The sequence below is a fragment of the Xenopus tropicalis genome, chromosome 7 (genome assembly GCF_000004195.4).
Source record: "Xenopus tropicalis strain Nigerian chromosome 7, UCB_Xtro_10.0, whole genome shotgun sequence".
NCBI classification, from domain to species: domain Eukaryota; kingdom Metazoa; phylum Chordata; class Amphibia; order Anura; family Pipidae; genus Xenopus; species Xenopus tropicalis.
This window is the reverse complement of record NC_030683.2, coordinates 126499427-126520191: the sequence shown is the minus strand read 5'-3', so window position 1 is coordinate 126520191 and position 20765 is coordinate 126499427. Positions and strand designations below refer to the sequence as shown.

Sequence of the window (20765 nt, the reverse complement as noted above, 5' to 3'; positions counted from 1 at the left end):
CATCAATTTCAACAGCCCAGATATAACCTCTGAATCCTAAGGTTACACCCCAAGGAGACCTAATGCTGACCCCCAGCAAGTGTATAAGGGTTGGAGACAGCTGCCAATAGAAATTATGAAACCATTTCCAAAATTAAATGTAATTCTGCATCCCAGAGTTATGGTAGGACACAAACCAAGTATTTTCTCCTTATCCAGAACAAGAGGGAGAATCACAAGGGCCAACGCCATCTTTCCCCAGTTGCCCAGGTACCCCCGGAACCTATTTCTCCTCCATCCAACCAACTTTTTTGATAACAAATGGTACCAATCCCATTGAAGGGCAGATGAGGTCAATAAAACAGCCCTGAAAAGTGCCATTAAATAGACACAGCCCCTTTGTTGGCTTCTCTTCCACCCATTGGGGCACAAAGCTCTCCTGCCCCCAATCAATACGTTCACTTTTAATTGTAAATCTTTTTCTGATCTTAATATTTATATAAAAGATTTGCCTTATTTAAACCTTCAGATGGAAATAGTTCCCCAAGGCCTAGCAAATATTGTTGGAAAATAGCCACAGCTGCCCCGAGTCATTTCTTCTTATCGTATCAAAAACAGAGCAACACATTGATAAAGGCAAGGGATAAATAAAGGGCAAGTCATAAACACCGCAGGTCCCAGTCGGGAACATGACTCCTCTGCTGGTCTTGGTGCTGTGCGTGGCTGCAGGTAGGGTTATGGGCAGCTTGATTTTTTCTATGGAACCTTTTAAAGGGAAGGCAAAGGGTGTAATTATCATTTATTACGGTACTTTTTAAACCTTCCATCTCCGTGCTGCAATATCTATCTAACAAGCTGCTCAGGCTCCCTTTCTGTCAGTCCGTGACATCCCCACGAGTGGGCGGCAATGGGAAAAGCTGAAATCACACGTTATAGACAGACAATAAACAGTTAATCCCTGAGATCCCAGCAAGAACTAGAAATAAAGAATAAAAAGGTGACGCCTTGGGATCACTTAGGTAATAAAACTGGCAAATTTGCACTAACTTTTAGATTGCAAGCTCTTTTGGGCAGGGCGCTCTTTACCTCTTGTATCAGTTATTGTTCTGTAAATAATCAGTAAGTTTAATCTATACGCCCACTTATTATACAGCACTGCAGAATGGGTTGGTGCTTTATAAATATGGGTTATTATTAATGATAATAATAATAATAAGGCAGATACCCATAGCAACCAAACATTCTACCTGCAAAGGACTAGACATTTACTGTTACCTTTCTGTTTCCAGTAGCCTATGGGCAAGAATGTGGCGTTCCTACTTACCCACCCGTTGAATCCCGAGTGGTCAATGGGCAAGAGGTTGCTCCACACAGTTGGCCCTGGCAGGTCAGTTATCTGTACAATTTCTACTTGTCGTATATATATATATTCTTGGAGCTATGGCTCATTGGCCAATACAGTAATGTTTCCGTGTATCTATATCCAGTGGAGATGTGAAGCTATCCCTTCCTTCTATTCCTGTGTAGGTGTCCCTGCAGTACATTTATGATGGATACTGGTATCACACGTGTGGGGGGAGCCTCATTGCACCCAACTGGGTTCTAACTGCCGCTCACTGTATCAGGTATGTCATTACTGGGTTCTGAGCGCATTCACCTTTTTAATTTTCTAGGGGAAGAGGACGATTACAATTCAGTATGAATGAAAATCACAAACAGTCTGTTCAATACACAACTAACAATTGGAACATACTCGTATTCAACAATAAAAGTCAATGTATTGGCTCCATAACTCATTTCATTTTGCTTTAATGTCGTATCAGCAGGGTTCCTAAAGTGCGGGTTTTGTTCCTCCAGCAGTTCCTAAGCTATGGTTCCCATCATCCCACCAACTACTATATTAGACAGAAGCTTCTAAGATGACTTTTAACTACATCCCATACACCATGACTGGGGCTCATTCATAAACAGCCACTAACCTATGGCAACCAGTCAAATCCCTGATTTTGCCCCAGGGCCCATGAACCTTTAGTTGCACCATTGGTTACACTTGTACATAGAGATAGGGCCCTAGATTACACACATATAAACCTGCAAATTATTCTAAACTCCATTTTGCCATGTGATTTACTATTCAATCTATTTCTTTCACAAAACAAATCAAACAATTCCATTCCTTCTTTCCTTTCAGCTCAGAGAATACTTACAGGGTGCAACTTGGGAAACACAACCTCCAACAGTTTAACGATGGGCAGGAAACTATCGGCGTCATTGGACTTTTTAACCATCCTCAGTGGAACCCAAACAACTTGGCCAATGGGTAATGTCCTTCTAGCTAAGGGGTGTGTAATGTGTTTAACCAGCCAATAGCTAAGAGGTTTCTGATCAATCAATGTTGGAATTAGAGTTCATTTACCATTGCGGGAAACAAGGGTATCGGCACCCAAGGCAATGCGAGGGGCTTGTAGCATGTACTTTCCGCCGTTGTATTTATAGGTTTAATATTATCAATCTTTTCCCATTTCCAGATTTGATATCTCACTCCTCAAACTGGAAAGAGAGGTGGATTACAGTGACACCATCAAGCCTGGCTGTTTGCCCCCCGCTGGGTACATCCTTCCCAACCAATTTGGCTGCTATGTAACAGGCTGGGGGTATTTGCAGAGTAAGTCATACCCTTAATGCCCCTCACTTGCCTCTCCTCATGTAACAATGGAAATAATACGTTAGCCTAATTCATATTGTAGCCCTTTACTCTTTAACCATATAAATAATACCCCCTTGCCTGGAATAGGTCCCCCCAAAAGTGCTATCTACCACTGTCCCATATAAAACCTGTAGGTTAATCAACTAGAAAAAGAATAATTTTATATATAAAATCATCCATATGGGCTGCAAAGGGCCTACCATTGCCATGCTCTTCCAGAAATTGGTGAACTTGTTCCAACTTAGAACTCTTGTTGCTTTAATCAGACTAATTGTCGCTAACCAGAACTGGGGGTGCTGGATTTGATTTGCCCCCAAGACTTTTTATATGTGAACACTTTATCTGATTATTATTTCAGCGGAAGGGCCTCCATCAGCGACGCTGCAACAGGGGCTGTTAAAGATAGTGGATTATGCAACCTGTCGCCGGTTGGACTGGTGGTTTATAAACGTAAAGACCAGTATGATCTGCGCCGGTGGGGACGGCAACGTGGCGAGTTGCTATGTAAGTAACCAGGCACAAGAAGAGACAAACAGGCAGTAGGGGGAAGATATGCAAGGGCTGGGCATGGAGAGCAACTTCACGCACTCAGAAATCATTTGTCTGAATAATAACACAAGGGATTCTGGGAACTAATTCCCAAGAGCTCAAAGAAAACCCTATTTAAATGGGTTTATCCTATAGGCTAAAGCTCCCCCACTGGGTTTAAAGCAGAAGCCGGGATAATAGCTGATCCGATTCCCAACTACAGACCGGTTTTTTTTATTGAAGCCTGAGGGTGCTTCATATCACCCAAGTGCAAAAAACGTGCAAGTGCAGGTGGGTGCAAGTTGACTTAGTCCCAAAAGGGACCCAAGTCCATAAAAACCTCAGGGCACCGGCCAAAAGGCACAAGTGAAAAGGAGTCTTCAGACTCACCTTCGCCCGAAGGCTAGGGTGAGCCCCTTTATCCCCGACCTCCCCAGCCAAAAGGCACAGGAGGAGGCAAGGGTCTTCAGACTCCCTTCACCGCAAGGCTAGGGGAGTCCCTTTCTCCATCTCTCTCCCCACCGAAGTAAAGGAGAGATCTGGACATCAGTGGACCTCCGAAGAGATCCCGGCACCGATTTGCGCCCGCTCCAGGGGCCGGTTTCAGGGAGAGAAGGAGCCTAATGGCCACACATCTCTCCCCTAGATTAGTGCAGCCCCGAAGGGTAAGCACCCAATCCAAAAAAGTGCAAAAGTGCGTAAGTACCATAAAAATAAATAGGGGTGGGGTAAAATTCATAAAAAGTGCAGTGACCTGCCCCAGCCTATCGGCCGGAATTTAAAAATTTTTATGCCCTAGCCAAAAGGCCCAGGACATAAGAGCGAGTGGAAAGCATATAAAGTGAGGATGTGTGCATACCCGCATTGCCCGTGACAGTTAGGGCACCTCAGGTTCGCAAGGCCTGGGGCACTTCGACTCAGGCTCAATATGCAATCCGGCCCCCGGCCAGAGGATCAAGTGCCTCTCTGCCCGGCAGTGAGGAGGGGCAGATCAGTGCATCCCTTAGACAAACCGGTTTTGCCCTTCTTGGGGCTCATCAGTGTAGTGCGGGGTTTTCTGATCAGCTTAGGGAGAGCCAGGAGTGCGTATCCACCGATAGATCATTAGGGTTGAGGAGACTGCCTCATATGTATGCAAATAAACAAAAGGAATTCTGGGAACTAATCCCAAACAATTTCAACAAATTTCCATTTGAATGGGTTTATCCTACAGGCTAAAGCTCACCTACTGGGTTTTAAAGCAAAACCCGGGATAATAGCTGATCACATTCCCAAATACAGACCATTTTTGCTCTTTTTGGGACTCATCAATGTAATGCAGGGTTTTCTGATCAACTTAGGGAGAGCCAGGAGTGTGTATCCACAGATAGATCATTAGGGTTGAGGAGACTGCCTCATATGTATGCAAATAAACAAGAGGAATTCTGGGAACTAATCCCAAAGAATTTCAACAAAATTCCATTTATGATATTCCTGTTCTCTCTGACAGGGGGACTCTGGGGGGCCGCTCAACTGCAAGAACGCTGACGGAGTTTGGGAGGTCCACGGGGTGGTCAGTTTCGGCTCAGCCTCGGGGTGCAATATTAACAAGAAGCCCTCGGTCTTCACTCGCGTCTCCGATTACAACAGCTGGATAGACCAGGTGAGAATGTGGCCCTGCAGCACGGGGGCATGTATAGGAACACTTTATAATCCTGTGAGTCCAAAGCACCTGTGATTGAAGGCAAACAGCTTTGTTCCTATGAATTAAAGGAACAGTAACACCCAAAAATGAAAGTGTTTTAAAGTAATTAAAATATAATGCACCATTGCCTGGCCCTGGTAAGACTGGAGCGTTTGCTTCAGAAAGCCTATTCTATAGTTTATATAAACAAGCCACGGGGCAGCCAATCAAGCTAGAAAAAAGGAAAACAGGCACAGGTTACATTAGCAGATATAAGCTCTGTAGAATACAATGGTGTTCTACAGAGCTTAACCATTAGCTGCTACGTAACCTGTGCTATTTAGCCCTATTTCAGTTTAAATGACTTCTCCCATGGCTACACAGCAGTGTATTTAAATAATAATCACCTGGACCCTGCCGGGGCACCAGTGGCATAACACTAGAGTTTGTGGGCCTGCGGAGGAACTTTCATCGCCCCCACAACTCATTCTCTTCCCCATCCCTCACTCATTCCCTTACTCCCTCCCTCCCAGTTCTGCCCGCTTACTCACTAGCTCCCTCCCTCGCTCCCTCCCTCCCAGTCCCTCCGCTTGTTCACTCGCTCCCTCCCTCCCAGTCCCTCCGCTTGTTCACTCACTCCCTCCCTCCCAGTCCCACTTGCTCACTTCCTCCTAGTCCCTCCGCCTGCTCACTCACTCCCACACTACCTCCCTCCGCCCACTCACTCCCTCCCAGTCCCACCCACTCCCTCGCTCCCTCCCAGTCCTTCTGCCCATTCACTCACTCCCACACTCCCTCCCTCTGCCCACTCACTCTCTCCCAGTTCCACCCACTCCCTCACTCCCTCCCAGTCCCTCTGCCAATTCACTTGCTCCCACACTCCCCCCTCCACCCACTAACTTACTCCCTCCCTCCAAGTCCCGCCTGCTCATTCCCTCCCTCCGCCCACTCACTCCCCCCCTCCGCCCACTCACTCCCTCCCAGTCCCTCCTCCCATTCACTCACTCCCACACTCCCTCCCACTAACTTACTCCCTCCAAGTCCCGCCTGCTCATTCCCTCCCTCCGCCCACTCACTCCCTCCCTCCGCCCACTCACTCCCTCCCAGTCCCTCCTCCCATTCACTCGCTCCCACACTCCCTCCCACTAACTTACTCCCTCCCTCCAAGTCCCGCCCACTCATTCCCTCCCTCCTCCCACTCCCTCCCAGTCTCGCCTACTAACTCATTCCGCCCATTCCAGTGATGTGATGCATAACTTTATTTATTATAATACACAAGTTTCAGTGAGTCTATGACAGGAATTACATCACAAAGCACCGTTTATAACTGATGACATCACTAAGCACTGTTTATAAGGATAACATTTACAGGGTATCCATGGCTCTTGTGTATTACACTGTATATATATATATACACATATCCTAAATGATGTTTTTTTAATGATTTTTCTGACCTTTCAGATTATGGTCAACAACTAAGACACTAATGAGAGCCCCCCCGGAGCCCCCCTTTCCCCGGCGTCGTAGAAGATTGTAACTTCCAACTGTTTGATATTAATTGTATAGAAGTGTAAGGGGGCAGGATACCATCTGTGGTTAATAAACAACACGGGGCCATTAGTTATGTAATGTAGAAACAAGCTCTTAATTTAAGAAAAAAAAATTGCTTTGTCTGTCATCAATAAAACAAATATGACTGTTCCCAAATGAGTCCGGTTACTTTCCCTTTACACAAAGACTGATTCCCACAATTCAGCCCCTGTACACAAACATATATGCACTTACATATTTTACACATGTTTGTAAACTGTATCAAGGGATTTGGGGGGACCCTGGGGGGGGGGTTTGAAAGTCTTATATTGCCCCACATAGAGGTGCCGTGGCAGCGGCCAATGAGCTGTTTCTGTTTCTATATTGCATTATTGTTTGTTGCTACAGAAGCAGGTACAATAGAGAGGCTGGCAAGGAAGCAACTGGAAGTGACATCATATTCATTCGCCCATAATCGGCAACTTCCTGTCCCATCAAACTAAGGCTTTGGAAAAAAGCCTGTGATGCTCTTTTGGCAAATTCCCTCCTAATTTCTGCTTGTTGCAACAAATGTCTAGATAAGCTTCTAAGGGGGTGAAAAGTTTGTTACAGGTCTAGTAACTCGTAGCAACCAACCAGGAGGCGGAGTTTACTGGGAGCTATATCTAAATAGAGGCACAGAAGAGGGGTCCAAATTGATTGGTGATTTTAGTATATATATATATATATATATATATATATAGAGGCTGAACTGGTCATTGTTCCCACAATTTGGATATTATAGGACCCAAGATCATGATGTTAGTCCTACATAGGACACTGCAATGGAAAGGTCCACGTTGGCATTCAAACCACAACGTAGCCTAGGGAAGGTGGGACCCTAGCAACCACATCCCTATGCCAAGTGGGAGGCAAAACACAAAGACAAATGGTCCAAAATCTACCTACGGCAGTTGCAGATTGGTAATTTCAAGGGGAAATTCACCTTTATCCTATGTTTGGACTGACGGGACCTCCACTGGGAGAAAAAGTGAGGTTGGGAACTGATGGTTTTGAAACATTAACAGATAATACATGGGAAAAAGTACATTTATTTCTGTAAGAGACACACATAGAATAGACATGTACTGTAGGTACGGAAGTATCCATTTCAGCCAATGAGTTGCTTGCTTTCATTATTAGAACTGTAGTACAGTAGCACAAATGTACAAATTACCAATTATGTGCTCAGAGTGGGGCAAAGATTTTTAAAAAAATTTAAAAAAAACTGAAATCTGTCTCTTAAAGTTACATCTGGCAGTCATTTGCCCCCCCCGGAAAAGCTTCCACAAAGCAATAACTTTCACCCATGGCAAAAAAATGCCCCTTTGGATAAGAAAGTATCCAAATCCCATTGACCATGGATAATATTGTATCCAGAGTGTCCTTTTATTACACAGAGTCATCTAAAACAATTAAAGCTCATTTCTGATTGGTCGTTTTTGCTTACTGCTTTCCTTTGCCCCCTTATTTGCTTGTTTTATTATATGACCCCCTGGGATGTGACTCGTTATTACTGTACATAGAAATGAAATCCCCATAAATCTAATGAATTTCCTAAACAATCACAATACCCAAGGCTATTGTGATACTAATATCTACAGTTAGTACTAGTGGTTGTATATATATAGTTTATGTATGTGAGTGTATAGATTGGTCAGTATAGGTTGTGGGTGCTGGGTTTACTTGGATGGGTTGAACTTGATGGACTCTGGTCTTTTTTCAACCCTATGTAACTATGTATCTATGTAACTATGTAATGAAGAATTTTTTTTTTCAGGCTGTAGAGATAATGACTGGATGGAGTGAGCGTAGAAGTGACTGGATGGGGAGGGACGGAGATGGAGAGGAGACTGAAGTCCGACCGGAGTGAGAACAAAATCGGTTAAGGAAAAAGAAAGTCATTTTGGCATTTTACTGCTTATAGATTTGCCACATTAGTGCCACCTAGAACCCTATATTTATTCTGCAGAAAGCTTTACCATACCTGAGTAACAGCCTTAGAAGCTCCCTCCAATAGCAGCTGCCATTTTAGTTTGGTCTTGGTAGCTCCCTGCTGCAGTTATAGCCGTTGGAAGCTCAGATCACACATTCCTAAGGGAGGGGCAAGTGAGTTCTTATGCATTCTTATGGGAGGGGGGAGCAGAAGAGAACTGAGCAGACTCAAGCCCCAAACCTGAAGGAGCCCTAAAAGAGAGGAAGTCTGATACCAAAGAACATGTTCCCAAAAAAGAAGACAAGAAATCCTGTGTTTCTTTTGATAGAGGACTCAGTGCCGCGTTTCTGTGAGTGCTTGTGGCTGTATTTACATAGACCTTTCTGATAAAGCTCACTTAGTTTTCACCTTTCCTTCTTCTTTAAGACAGAAAAGAACAATGCAGGTGTAGAACTGAGTTGAGAGAGTGGACTGGAGCAGGAACAGGGGTGAAAACATGGAGCAGACAGGAGCCAGACCAGGGTACAAGAGCTAGGGACCATAACTCAGAGATCAGGTAACTGGGCCAATGCTCAGGCCCAGGATGTGAAGTGAGCAAGGCTTTGGTCCTGATTGGCTGGCCAACCCCACCAACAGGAGTGCTGGGACAGAGCAGGAAAACCAAAAGAAACTAAAGGTGAAAGGAAAAGAAAAGAGTCTATCAGTGGTTAAGGAAAGCAGCCAGAGGGTCCCAAGTTCAAGACCCAGCAGAGCCTTACAGGGTTGTTCTTCACTCCGGAGAGATTAACTCTTTGTGCCTAATTACCCCCATCAATTTCCAGTGCTCTGGGTCCTGAAATTCCACCCCAAGGAGACTAGTGCCCAGTCCCCTTTGCCGTGCATAAGCCCACTATCATTTTTGCTTTGTAGGCAGTACAATGGCTCCTTTGGCCACTCTTCCAACCGGTGGTGGGGGCAGAAAGCTATCCTGTCCATACTCAATACATTCATTTTTAACTGCAGTTTTTGCAGTTCTAAATATATCGATACAGGATTGTCCCTACATCGAAACTGTCAGATGGAAAAGTTTACCAAGGTCAGGCAAATATTGTGAGGGTGGAAAAAAACACTCCTGCCCCATTTTGTGTCAACAAAAATGGCAAAACATTGATAAAGGTAATGTATAAATAAAGCCCACGGCGTAAACACCGCAGGTCCCAGTCAGGAACATGACTCCTCTGCTGGTCTTAGCGCTGTGCGTGGCTGCAGGTAGGGTTATGGGCTATTATATGTATATTATTATACGTTATTTCTGTGTAACTATTCCAAGGACTGTAAAGGGATGGAATTATCATGTATAATGGTACCTTCCAATAAGCACTGTAACGAATGAAAGTAGTCTGAGCGATTTCCTTCTATGAATCTACCTGTAGTAGTCTGACAAAAGCTATGGGTTCTTACAAGCTTGTCCTCTTTGAGTAGATAGGTTTAGTAAAGTATATAGAAGTATAGAAACAAGTGGATCTTTGATGGGTCGCACCACTCCTGTGGGGTTCCAGATTAGGCTGATTCAATAGTTTGGCACCTTTGTATTGCAATGCGGTCTTTGCAAGAATCTCAAACCATACATTGATGAGACAGACCCTAGTTTTGGTCCAATACACCAACTAATACATATGGAGGCAATGAAAAAAAGGAAACCATTGGATCTTTGATGGGCCGCACCACTCCTGTGGGGTTCCAGATTAGGCTGATAAAATTGTTTGGCACCTTTGTATTGCAATGCGGTCTTTGCAAGGATCTCAAACCATACATTGATCAAGCAGACCCTAGTTTTGGTCCAATACACCAACTAATACATATGGAGGGATTGAAAAAAAAGAAACAATTGGATCTTTGATGGGCCGCACCACTCCTGTGGGGTTCCAGATTAGGCTGATAAAATTGTTTGGCACCTTTGTATTGCAATGGGGTCTTTGCAAGGATCTCAAACCATACATTGATCAGAAAGACCCTAGTTTTGGTCCAATACACCAACTAATACATATGGAGGCACTGAAAAAAAGGAAACCATTGGATCTTTGATGGGCCGCACCGCTCCTGTGGGGTTCCAGATTAGGCTGATAAAATTGTTTGGCACCTTAGTATTGCAATGGGGTCTTTGCAAGGATCTCAAACCATACATTGATGAGACAGACCCTAGTTTTGGTCCAATACACCAACTAATACATATGGAGGGATTGAAAAAAAAGAAACAATTGGATCTTTGATGGGCCGCACCACTCCTGTGGGGTTCCAGATTAGGCTGATAAAATTGTTTGGCACCTTTGTATTGCAATACGGTCTTTGCAAGGATCTCAAACCATACATTGATCAAGCAGACCCTAGTTTTGGTCCAATACACCAACTAATACATATGGAGGGATTGAAAAAAAAGAAACAATTGGATCTTTGATGGGCCGCACCGCTCCTGTGGGGTTCCAGATTAGGCTGATAAAATTGTTTGGCACCTTAGTATTGCAATGGGGTCTTTGCAAGGATCTCAAACCATACATTGATGAGACAGACCCTAGTTTTGGTCCAATACACCAACTAATACATATGGAGGGATTGAAAAAAAAGAAACAATTGGATCTTTGATGGGCCGCACCACTCCTGTGGGGTTCCAGATTAGGCTGATAAAATTGTTTGGCACCTTAGTATTGCAATGGGGTCTTTGCAAGGATCTCAAACCATACATTGATGAGACAGACCCTAGTTTTGGTCCAATACACCAACTAATACATATGGAGGGATTGAAAAAAAAGAAACAATTGGATCTTTGATGGGCCGCACCGCTCCTATGGGGTTCCAGATTAGGCTGATTCAATAGTTTGGCACCTTTGTATTGCAATGGGCCTATGTAGTCTTTGCAAGGATCTCAAACGATATATTGATCAGACAGACCATAGTTTGATCAAATACACCAACCAATACATATGGAGGGCATCAATAGGGAGAGGTGGGAGAAAGAAGTGGAGGAATTTCGGCTAGGAAAAAGAAAAAATGGGCAAGTATAATAACATATGGAAGCCCTGGATAGAATTGTATAATAAGTCTGGTTAAATGTCCTTAGGGGGTAGGAGTGTAAATCCTCTGTATTTCTTATGTTTCTTCTTGTTTCTCTCTCTGTTTTTGTAAACTATTGGAAATTGCAATGAACAAAGAATTGAAAAAAAAGAAACAATTAGATCTTTGATGGACGGTGCCCCTCCTGTGGGGTTCCAGATTCAATAGTCTGGCACCTTTGTATTGCAATGCGGTCTTTGCAAGGATCTCAAACCATATATTGATCAGACAGACCCTAGTTTGGTCCAATACACCAACCAATACATATGGAGGGCATCAATAGGGAGGGGTGGGAGAAAGAAGTGGAGGCATTTAAATACATGGAAGAAATTTTGGCTAGGAAAAAGGAAAAAATGGCCAAGTATAATAACATATGGAAGCCCTGGATAGAATTTTATAATAAGTCTGGTTAATTGTAAGAGTGTAAATCCTCTGTATTTCTTATGTTTCTTCTTGTTTCTCAATCTTTTTATAAACTATTGGAAATTGTAATGAAGAAAGAATTGAAAAAAAAGAAACAATTGGATATGATGGACGGTGCCCCTCCTGTGGGGTTCCAGATTCAATAGTCTGGCACCTTTGTATTGCAATGGGCCTATGTGGTCTTTGCAAGGATCTCAAACCATATATTATAACCGGGCAATACGCCAACCAATACACTGCTTATTAAGCGTAGAGTGGCCAAGTCACCAGTAATACCTGCCCTGTATGGCCTCAATGTGGGCACTAAACAGTCTAAACAGTCTTTTTCTGTTTCTGGCAGCTCATGGCTGTGGTGTTGCCACCTACTCACCGGCTGTCTCCCGAGTGGTCAATGGGGAAGAGGCCGTTCCGCACAGTTGGCCCTGGCAGGTCGGTTATCTTTACAATTTCTGGGATGAATAACATGAGCGCACAGTAGCGGCAATGGGGAAAGCAGAGTTTGTGAATTCTGGGAGAGTCTAAAAGATACAGTTCAAGGTAAAAATGAAACTGGGTAAAACAGACAGACTGTGCAAAATAAAAAAATATTTGTATTATAGTTAGTTAGGCAAAAATTTCATCTAAAAAGGCTGGAGTGGACAGATGTCTAACATAATAGCCAGAACACTACTTCCTCCTTTACAGCTCTCTAAGCTCTTAGTTAGTCAGTAACCAATCAGTGACTTGAGGGGGGGGGGGGGCATATGGGACATAACTGCTCAGTTAGTTTGCATTTGAATCTGTGCGCTCACAAACTAATTGACAGTTATGCCCCATATGCCCCCTAAAGTTACTGGCTAACTAAGCAGTTAGAGAGCTGAAAGCAGGAAGTAGTGTTCTGGCTATTATGTTAGACATCTGCCCACTCCAGCCTTTATAGATTACATTTTTGCCTAACTAACTAATTAGCAGGGTCGGACTGGGGGGTGCAGGGCCCACCGGGGCTCCCGCCTCAGGGGCCCTGCAGGTGCCCCCGCCGGCCCCGTCCCCTAACCCCCCACAGGGACCCCCACCCAACATCCTCCCCTGAGCTTGCATAAGTTTAATGCGTCAGGGGAGGAACGGTCGGGCAGGGGGAGCGCCAGCAAGGGTCGGGTCTGGGTCGACGGGGCCCACTAGGGCCGGGCCCACTGGGATTTTTCCCTGTGTCCTGGCGACCCAGTCCGACCCTGTATATTAGAAATATTTTTTATTTTGCACAGTCGATTTTACCCAGTTTCATTTTTACACTGAACTGTTCCTTTAAGGTTGAAACCATTCAATCGTGCCGCTTGGACCCACTCTCCAGGCTTGGACCCACTCTCCAGGCTTGGACCCACTCTCCAGGCTTGGACCCACTCTCCAGGCTTGGCCCCACTCTCCAGGCTTGGACCCACTCTCCAGGCTTGGACCCACTCTCCAGGCTTGGACCCACTCTCCAGGCTTGGACCCACTCTCCAGGCTTGGACCCACTCTCCAGGCTTGGACCCACTCTCCAGGCTTGGACCCACTCTCCAGGCTTGGACCCACTCTCCAGGCTTGGACCCGAATCTCTGTTTGGAGGCCCCATTAGGGAAAGGCTGTGCTAGAGTGCTGAGAAGTCTATGTGCCCCAGAAGCAACTTAGTACCCGTCACTCTATTACAGTGTTGCCCTAATGGGGTCTTCAAGCAGAGGCTTTGGGTCCATGTCCTAAGGAGCCTTGAACTCAATTCCAAATACCACTGTTCCATTGATCAGGTTTCAATAAATCCTCAGTCGCCTTAATGGTGAAACTGTAAATATATGACAGTGATATAGTATAGACCAGGGGGGTCATGATCATGTCGCCTCCACCAAAATCCACTTTTTCCCTTCTGTAGTTGTCCCTGCAGTACATTTATGATGGATACTGGTATCACACGTGTGGGGGGAGCCTCATTGCACCCAACTGGGTTCTAACTGCCGCTCACTGTATCAGGTATGTCATTACTGGACACATTTACCCTTTCCTTCTTTTCCTGGATCACCAGTACAAGATTGTACAGTCTCTTGTTACTAAAATTCCCTTCTGAAGAGATGAGTAGATGTGAATGTAGCTTTCCCATACACACGGTTTCCTTTCCAAAACAGCTCTTACAGGTATGGGACCTGTTATCCAGACTGCTTATGCTTTCCAGATAAGCAGTCCTTCCATAATTTCGATCACTATACAGGTATGGGATCCCTTATCCGGAAACCTGGTATCCAGAAAGTTCTGAAATTACGGAAAGACCATCTAGCATATAATATATAATTACCCCTTATTGGGGGCAGAACAGCCCTATTGGGTTTATTTCATGGTTAAATGATTCCCTTTTCTCTGTAATAATAAAACAGTACCTGTACTTGATCCCAACTAAGATATAATTACCCCTTATTGGGGCAGAACAGCCCTATTGGGTTTATTTCATGGTTAAATGATTCCCTTTTCTCTGTAATAATAAAACAGTACCTGTACTTGATCCCAACTAAGATATAATTACCCCTTATTGGGGGCAGAACAGCCCTATTGGGTTTATTTAATGGGTAAATGATTCCCTTTTCTCTGTAATAATAAAACAGTACCTGTACTTGATCCCAACTAAGATATAATTACCCCTTATTGGGGGCAGAACAGCCCTATTGGGTTTATTTAATGGGTAAATGATTCCCTTTTCTCTGTAATAATAAAACAGTACCTGTACTTGATCCCAACTAAGATATAATTACCCCTTATTGGGGCAGAACAGTCCTATTGGGTTTATTTCATGGTTAAATGATTCCCTTTTCTCTGTAATAATAAAACAGTACCTGTACTTGATCCCAACTAAGATATAATTACCCCTTATTGGGGCAGAACAGCCCTATTGGGTTTATTTAATGGTTAAATGATTCCCTTTTCTCTGTAATAATAAAACAGTACCTGTACTTGATCCCAACTAAGATATAATTACCCCTTATTGGGGCAGAACAGCCCTATTGGGTTTATTTAATGGTTAAATGATTCCCTTTTCTCTGTAATAATAAAACAGTACCTGTACTTGATCCCAACTAAGATATAATTACCCCTTATTGGGGCAGAACAGCCCTATTGGGTTTATTTAATGGTTAAATTATTCCCTTTTCTCTGTAATAATAAAACAGTACCTGTACTTGATCCCAACTAAGATATAATTACCCCTTATTGGGGGCAGAACAGCCCTATTGGGTTTATTTAATGGTTAAATTATTCCCTTTTCTCTGTAATAATAAAACAGTACCTGTACTTGATCCCAACTAAGATATAATTACCCCTTATTGGGGCAGAACAGCCCTATTGGGTTTATTTAATGGTTAAATGATTCCCTTTTCTCTGTAATAATAAAACAGTACCTGTACTTGATCCCAACTAAGATATAATTACCCCTTATTGGGGCAGAACAGCCCTATTGGGTTTATTCAATATTTAAATTATTGAGTTATGGAGATCCAAATTACAGAAAGACCCCTGATCCTGAAAAACCCAGGTCCTGAGCATTCTGGATAACAGGTCCCATACAACAGAGTGACCCAATGCAAAGCTCAGAAATAGATATTAACACCATTTACTAAATTGTTTTGATTTTGGAAATAATCAAGTTGGCCTTAAGACCAAATGTTGAAGGTCTTCATCACACTTATGTTACTTGTAGATTCCCGGCTGCATTAAAGACATTATTAGTTACTATCTGTTCTTATTCCTCGAATTTGAAAAGAAAATTATACCTTTTTTTTAAAGAAAATACATCTTTCCTTTCTTTTTTCAGCTCAGCCTATACTTACAGAGTGCAGCTGGGGAAACATAATCTCCGACAGAGCGAATCCGGCCAGAAAACCATCAACGTCATTAAACTGATTAACCATTCAAAATGGAACCCAAACAAACTCTCCAATGGGTAATTCCCTTCTAGCTAAAATACTTCTGTGTGATGTCTGTGTGATGCTTCCAGTCGAGGTATTGGAGGAACAATCAGGGGCGGGTTCAAGCCTAGGCACCCCGAGGCTATAGTCTAGGGGTCCAATTGGATCAGGGGCCCATTCTGCTTGTTTAAAAACATACAGTATATTATCATTTGTGCAGCTGCTGCCCAATGCCAGTTGCATGACTTGTATAGAGCACCCCCTGGCTGTTGCTTCCCCTAATTACATAGTAACATAGTAACATAGTAAGTTGGGTTGAAAAAAGACATACGTCCATCAAGTTCAACCATAATGCCTATACCTAACCTGCCTAACTACAAGTTGATCCAGAGGAAGGCAAAAAACCCCATCTGAAGCCTCTCTAATTTGCCTCAGAGGGGAAAAAATTCCTTCCTGACTCCAAGATGGCAATCGGACCAGTCCCTGTATCAACTTGTACTAAGAGCTATCTCCCATAACCCTGTATTCCCTCACTTGCTAAGAATCCATCCAGCCCCTTCTTAAAGCTATATAATGTATCAGCCAGTACGACTGATTCGGGGAGGGAATTCCACAACTTCACAGCTCTCACTGTAAAAAATCCTTTCCGAATATTTAAATGGAACCTCCCTTCTTCTAAACGGAGTGGGTGCCCTCGTGCCCGTTGGAAGGCCCTACTGGTAAATAAAGCATTAGAGAGGTTATTATATGATCCCTTTATATATTTATACATAGTTATCATGTCACCTCTTAAGCGCCTCTTCTCCAGTGTAAACAGACCCAACTTGGCCAGTCTTTCCCCATAACTGAGACTTTCCATACCCTTTACCAGCTTAGTTGCCCTTCTCTGGACCCTCTCTAGCTCAATAATGTCCCGTTTGAGCACTGGAGACCAAAACTGAACAGCATATTCTAGATGGGGCCTTACCAGCGCTCTGTAAAGGGGAAGAATAACCCCCTCCTCCCGTGAATCTATACCCCTTTTAATACAGCTCAGAACCTTGTTTGCCCTTGCAGCTGCTGCCTGGCATTGCTTGCTACAGCCAAGTTTATTATCTACAAGGACTCCAAGATCCTTCTCCATTATGGATTTGCCTAGTGCAGTCCCATTAAGGGTATACGGGGCTTGCATATTTTTACATCCCAGGTGCATGACCTTACATTTATCCACATTAAATCTCATCTGCCACTTAGCTGCCCAGATTGCCAGTTGGTCAAGATCCTGCTGCAGGGATGTCACATCCTGGATAGAATTGACTGGTCTGCAGAGTTTTGTGTCATCTGCAAACACTGATACATTACTCATAATACCCTCCCCTAAGTCATTTATGAACAAATTAAACAAAAGTGGACCCAGTACAGAACCCTGAGGGACCCCACTGAGAACCTTACTCCAAGTAGAGAATGTGCCATTAACAACCCCCCTCTGTACCCGATCCTGTAGCCAGTTTTCTATCCATGTGCAAACGACTTCACTAAGACCAATAGACCTTAGCTTAGAAAGCAGTCGTTTGTGGGGAACGGTATCAAATGCTTTGGCAAAATCCAAATAGATTATATCTACTGCATCCCCACTGTCCAGCTTCTTACTTACCTAATCATAAAAAGCAATTAAATTGGTCTGACATGACCTGTCCTTCATAAAGCCATGCTGATTACTGCTCATAATGCCATTCTCCACTACATAATTTTGAATGTGATCCCTTAACAAGCCTTCAAATAACTTGCCCACCACGGATGTCAAACTTACAGGCCTATAATTGCCAGGCTGAGATCTTATTCCCTTTTTAAATATGGGAGTGACATTCGCCTTCTTCCAATCCCTAGGTACCATACCTGATGAAAGAGAGTCTGAGAATATCAGAAACAAGGGCCACTGCAATTCTGCCCCTAGCTCTCTCAGTACCCGAGGGTGTATTCCATCTGGCCCCGGTGCCTTGTTTACATTTATCGTGTGTAACCCTTTAAGCACCATATCCTGTGCCAACCACTGTGTAGTTGGAGCTGAGGCAACAGTGCAGCTATTGGGTGAGACTTGGCCCACTGGCTCCCCCTACTGTATACACAGAAGAAAAGAACTGGTTAAGCACATCTGCCTTTTCTGTATCCGCTGTAACCATATTGTTATTATAACTCAATGGGGCCACACCCTCAACCTGCATCTTTTTACTATTAATATACTTAAAAAACTTTTTGGGGTTAGTCTTGGCCTCGGCCGCGATGTGCTCCTCATTTTCTATCTTTGCCTTCCGGATTGCTGTTTTACACACTTGTTATAGTGTTTATATTCATTAAACGCAGCTACTGTCCCCTCTGACTTATATTTCTTAAAAGCTTTCCTTTTTTTCCCTATTAACTTCTTTACCTCAGAGTTAAGCCACATGGGGTGATTCTTAACACTTCTACTTTTTCTTATTAATGGAATAATTACACTGGAGAAGTTCTCGCTCCCTGCAGGCAGTAACCAATCAGGTGCCCTGTTGATCATTTTTAATTTACCTGAACCTTCTTATATACCAAGACCATAAGATAAGGTTCTCAGCATAACTGATGCTTTATTTATTGATCAAAGACAGAGTCTTGTGGGAGCTTTCAGTAACACAGAACCATAATTGTAATGTATATAACACCACTTATACAACTTTCTGTTTACTCTGTGGTTCCAGTTGTGCAAACAGCAAAGTGTATGTGGGGGCTCAGCCAGTCAGCACTATCATGTCAGGCCCTTGTGGGTTTATAAGATGGCATATTCAGGGTCAGACTGGGCCGGCAGAACACCGGGAAAAATCCCCGTGGGCATTAAACTTATGCACGCTCAGGGGAGGACATTGGGTGGGGGACCCTGCAGGGGGTGGGGTTAGGGAACGTGGACGGTGGGGGCACCTGCAGGGCCCTTGTGGTGGGTGCACCCCCCCCCAGTCCGACCCTGGGCATATTAGACTTATATTTTATACTTCACATATTGTATATAGCATATTTGTAGCGGGATTATGTGTCCCTATATACAGAACCCATCATAAGTGAACGTCTCAACAACCCCATGTGACTGGAGGGACCCAGAAGGCCGCAGCTGCACAAAGAAAGGGGCCTCACAACCCCATAATCTGCCAATGGGCACAATGCTCATTCTGTGCTGACAAGAATTTTAGCCAGTTCTATATAGGGTGCATTATTGCTTTCTGCCACACCTAAGGGGGTGTATTGCTGAGTGGCCACTAGGTGGAGGTACTGAGCTGTAAATCCCAGTTCCCAGTCTCTTTCATGCAAAGGGACAAGTTCTGCTAGATTCCAAATTACAGGTAACAGCCAAGAAAAGAGAGTGTGATCCAATTCTACTGGATACTTACCTATATGCACTGAGTTATTTGTATTTAAAAGGGTCTTATTATATATATTTTCCTCAGGTTTGATATCTCGCTCATCAAATTGGAAGAAGAGGTGGATTACAGTGACACCATCCAGCCTGCCTGTTTGCCCCCCGCTGGGTACATCCTTCCCAACCAATTTGGCTGTCATGTAACAGGCTGGGGCAATATCCAGAGTAAGTCATACACTTAATGCCCCTCATTTGCCCCCTACTGTGGTACATTTTCTGCCCAGGTATGATATGTTCCCATATACGTAAACACAGTGCTGGATTGAGCCTTATAGAGCCCATACAACCTTGTGTCCTATAGACCATGAATGGGCCATTGATCACTAGGAGACCCTCTGGTGCTGCTACAGGCCAGTCCAACCCCGAGTAAAGATATTTTTGTTATCCAACCATTGGACCCAGATTTTAAATATTTGATTGTAATTCCAGCCAATGGCCCATCGCCAGATAAACTGCAACAGGGGCTCTTACTGGTGGTGGATTTCCCAACCTGTTCCCAGCGTGACTGGTGGTTCAATAGTGTAAAGCCCAATATGATCTGCGCTGGGGGGGACGGCATCATCTCAAGCTGCTACGTAAGTAACAAGGCACCCACTCCCAAACATAAAAACCCTATTTCTGTAGGGAAATGAGGGCAGGGCAGGCAGTAACCCTTCCAACACTTTCCCCTGTCTCTGTCCCTATATATTAGGTACCTACCTAGTGCTACCAACCCCTATTTCTGTAGGGAAATGAGAGCAGGGCAGGCAGTAACCCTTCCAACACTTTCCCCTGTCTCTGCCCCTATATATTAGGTACCTACCTAGTGCTACCAACCCCTATTTCTGTAGGGAAATGAGAGCAGGGCAGGCAGTAACCCTTCCAACACTTTACTCCTGTCCATGTTAAAGACACTATATATATGTACCGTGTGCATGGCACGCATTCACCTGCGTGTGGCGCTACAGGAGCCCTGTGCCCCCGCTATATGGAAGGGCAGGTACACTGATAATGGCGTGCCTCCACCCACGGTCAGGGCAGGTTGGACTGCGGTACCCTCCCTGGGAAACTTCTCTGATCCACAACACACAAACACAGGAAAGGTTGATGGATTTATTGGCGGACACTATACCTTTAAATTAGCAGAGATAGATACAGCCTGCCAGCCAGGGGCAACCTCCCTCACATAACATACAGTAGGTGGTACTTTCTGAACTGCTGAGGGGAAACCCCCACTTATGGGGCAAGTGCTTCAGAGTCTTAGAACTCCCTTTGGCTTTCCGTGCCCTGAGAAGAGCACGCTTTGTTCTTCAGAGCCCTGTACAGGACCCCCTTTCCTTCCGCACCCTAAACAGAGCGGGCTTTCTGCCACTGGGGGGTCCCAATTACTTTATTATACAGAGCACTGTGTGAGCTCCCAACACCTTGCTTGTCTATCTGCTTCCTCGTTCCCAGCAGCACCTCTTTCTCTCACTTCCTTCCTGTCAGGTTACACAGAGGGTGGGGGCTACTCCTCTCTCACTTCCTTCCTGTCAGGTTACACAGGGGGTGGGGGCTCCTCCTCCTTACACAGTAACAGCACA

At 44.3% G+C, this 20765-nt stretch overlaps 2 protein-coding genes across 3 annotated transcripts; both read left to right on the top strand.

Annotated features, from left to right (window-relative positions):
- The first annotated feature begins 626 nt into the window (after positions 1-626).
- Positions 627-6578, top strand: LOC116412071 (chymotrypsin-like elastase family member 2A). Of its 2 annotated transcripts, none has more exons than XM_031905454.1 (8): positions 627-708; positions 1269-1366; positions 1507-1604; positions 2171-2299; positions 2508-2644; positions 3045-3190; positions 4704-4856; positions 6339-6578. In XM_031905454.1, exons 1-8 carry the CDS (start codon positions 669-671, stop codon positions 6354-6356), a joined length of 819 nt encoding a protein of 272 aa, XP_031761314.1. In that variant the 5' UTR covers positions 627-668; the 3' UTR covers positions 6357-6578. The 2 variants fall into 2 exon arrangements, with proteins under 2 accessions (XP_031761314.1, XP_031761315.1); XM_031905455.1 differs by having other exon boundaries at positions 632-708; positions 1272-1366.
- A 2989-nt stretch (positions 6579-9567) lies between these two features.
- LOC100498609 (chymotrypsin-like elastase family member 2A) lies at positions 9568-19851 on the top strand. Its single transcript, XM_031905456.1, has 6 exons — positions 9568-9630; positions 12233-12321; positions 13772-13869; positions 15695-15823; positions 19232-19368; positions 19633-19851. Exons 1-6 carry the CDS (start codon positions 9591-9593, stop codon positions 19833-19835), a joined length of 696 nt encoding a protein of 231 aa, XP_031761316.1. The 5' UTR covers positions 9568-9590; the 3' UTR covers positions 19836-19851.
- Positions 19852-20765: the final 914 nt, after the last annotated feature.

Bases quoted from the DNA above. Each gene is read 5' to 3' on its own strand.
- LOC116412071 (XM_031905454.1), top strand. From the start codon at position 669: ATGACTCCTCTGCTGGTCTTGGTGCTGTGCGTGGCTGCAG. The intron at 709-1,268 runs GTAGGGTTATGG...TTCTGTTTCCAG, and splicing joins GGTGCTGTGCGTGGCTGCAG to TAGCCTATGGGCAAGAATGT. The intron at 2,300-2,507 runs GTAATGTCCTTC...TCCCATTTCCAG, and splicing joins CCAAACAACTTGGCCAATGG to ATTTGATATCTCACTCCTCA.
- LOC100498609 (XM_031905456.1), top strand. From the start codon at position 9,591: ATGACTCCTCTGCTGGTCTTAGCGCTGTGCGTGGCTGCAG. The intron at 12,322-13,771 runs GTCGGTTATCTT...TCCCTTCTGTAG, and splicing joins CGCACAGTTGGCCCTGGCAG to TTGTCCCTGCAGTACATTTA. The intron at 19,369-19,632 runs GTAAGTCATACA...TTGTAATTCCAG, and splicing joins AGGCTGGGGCAATATCCAGA to CCAATGGCCCATCGCCAGAT.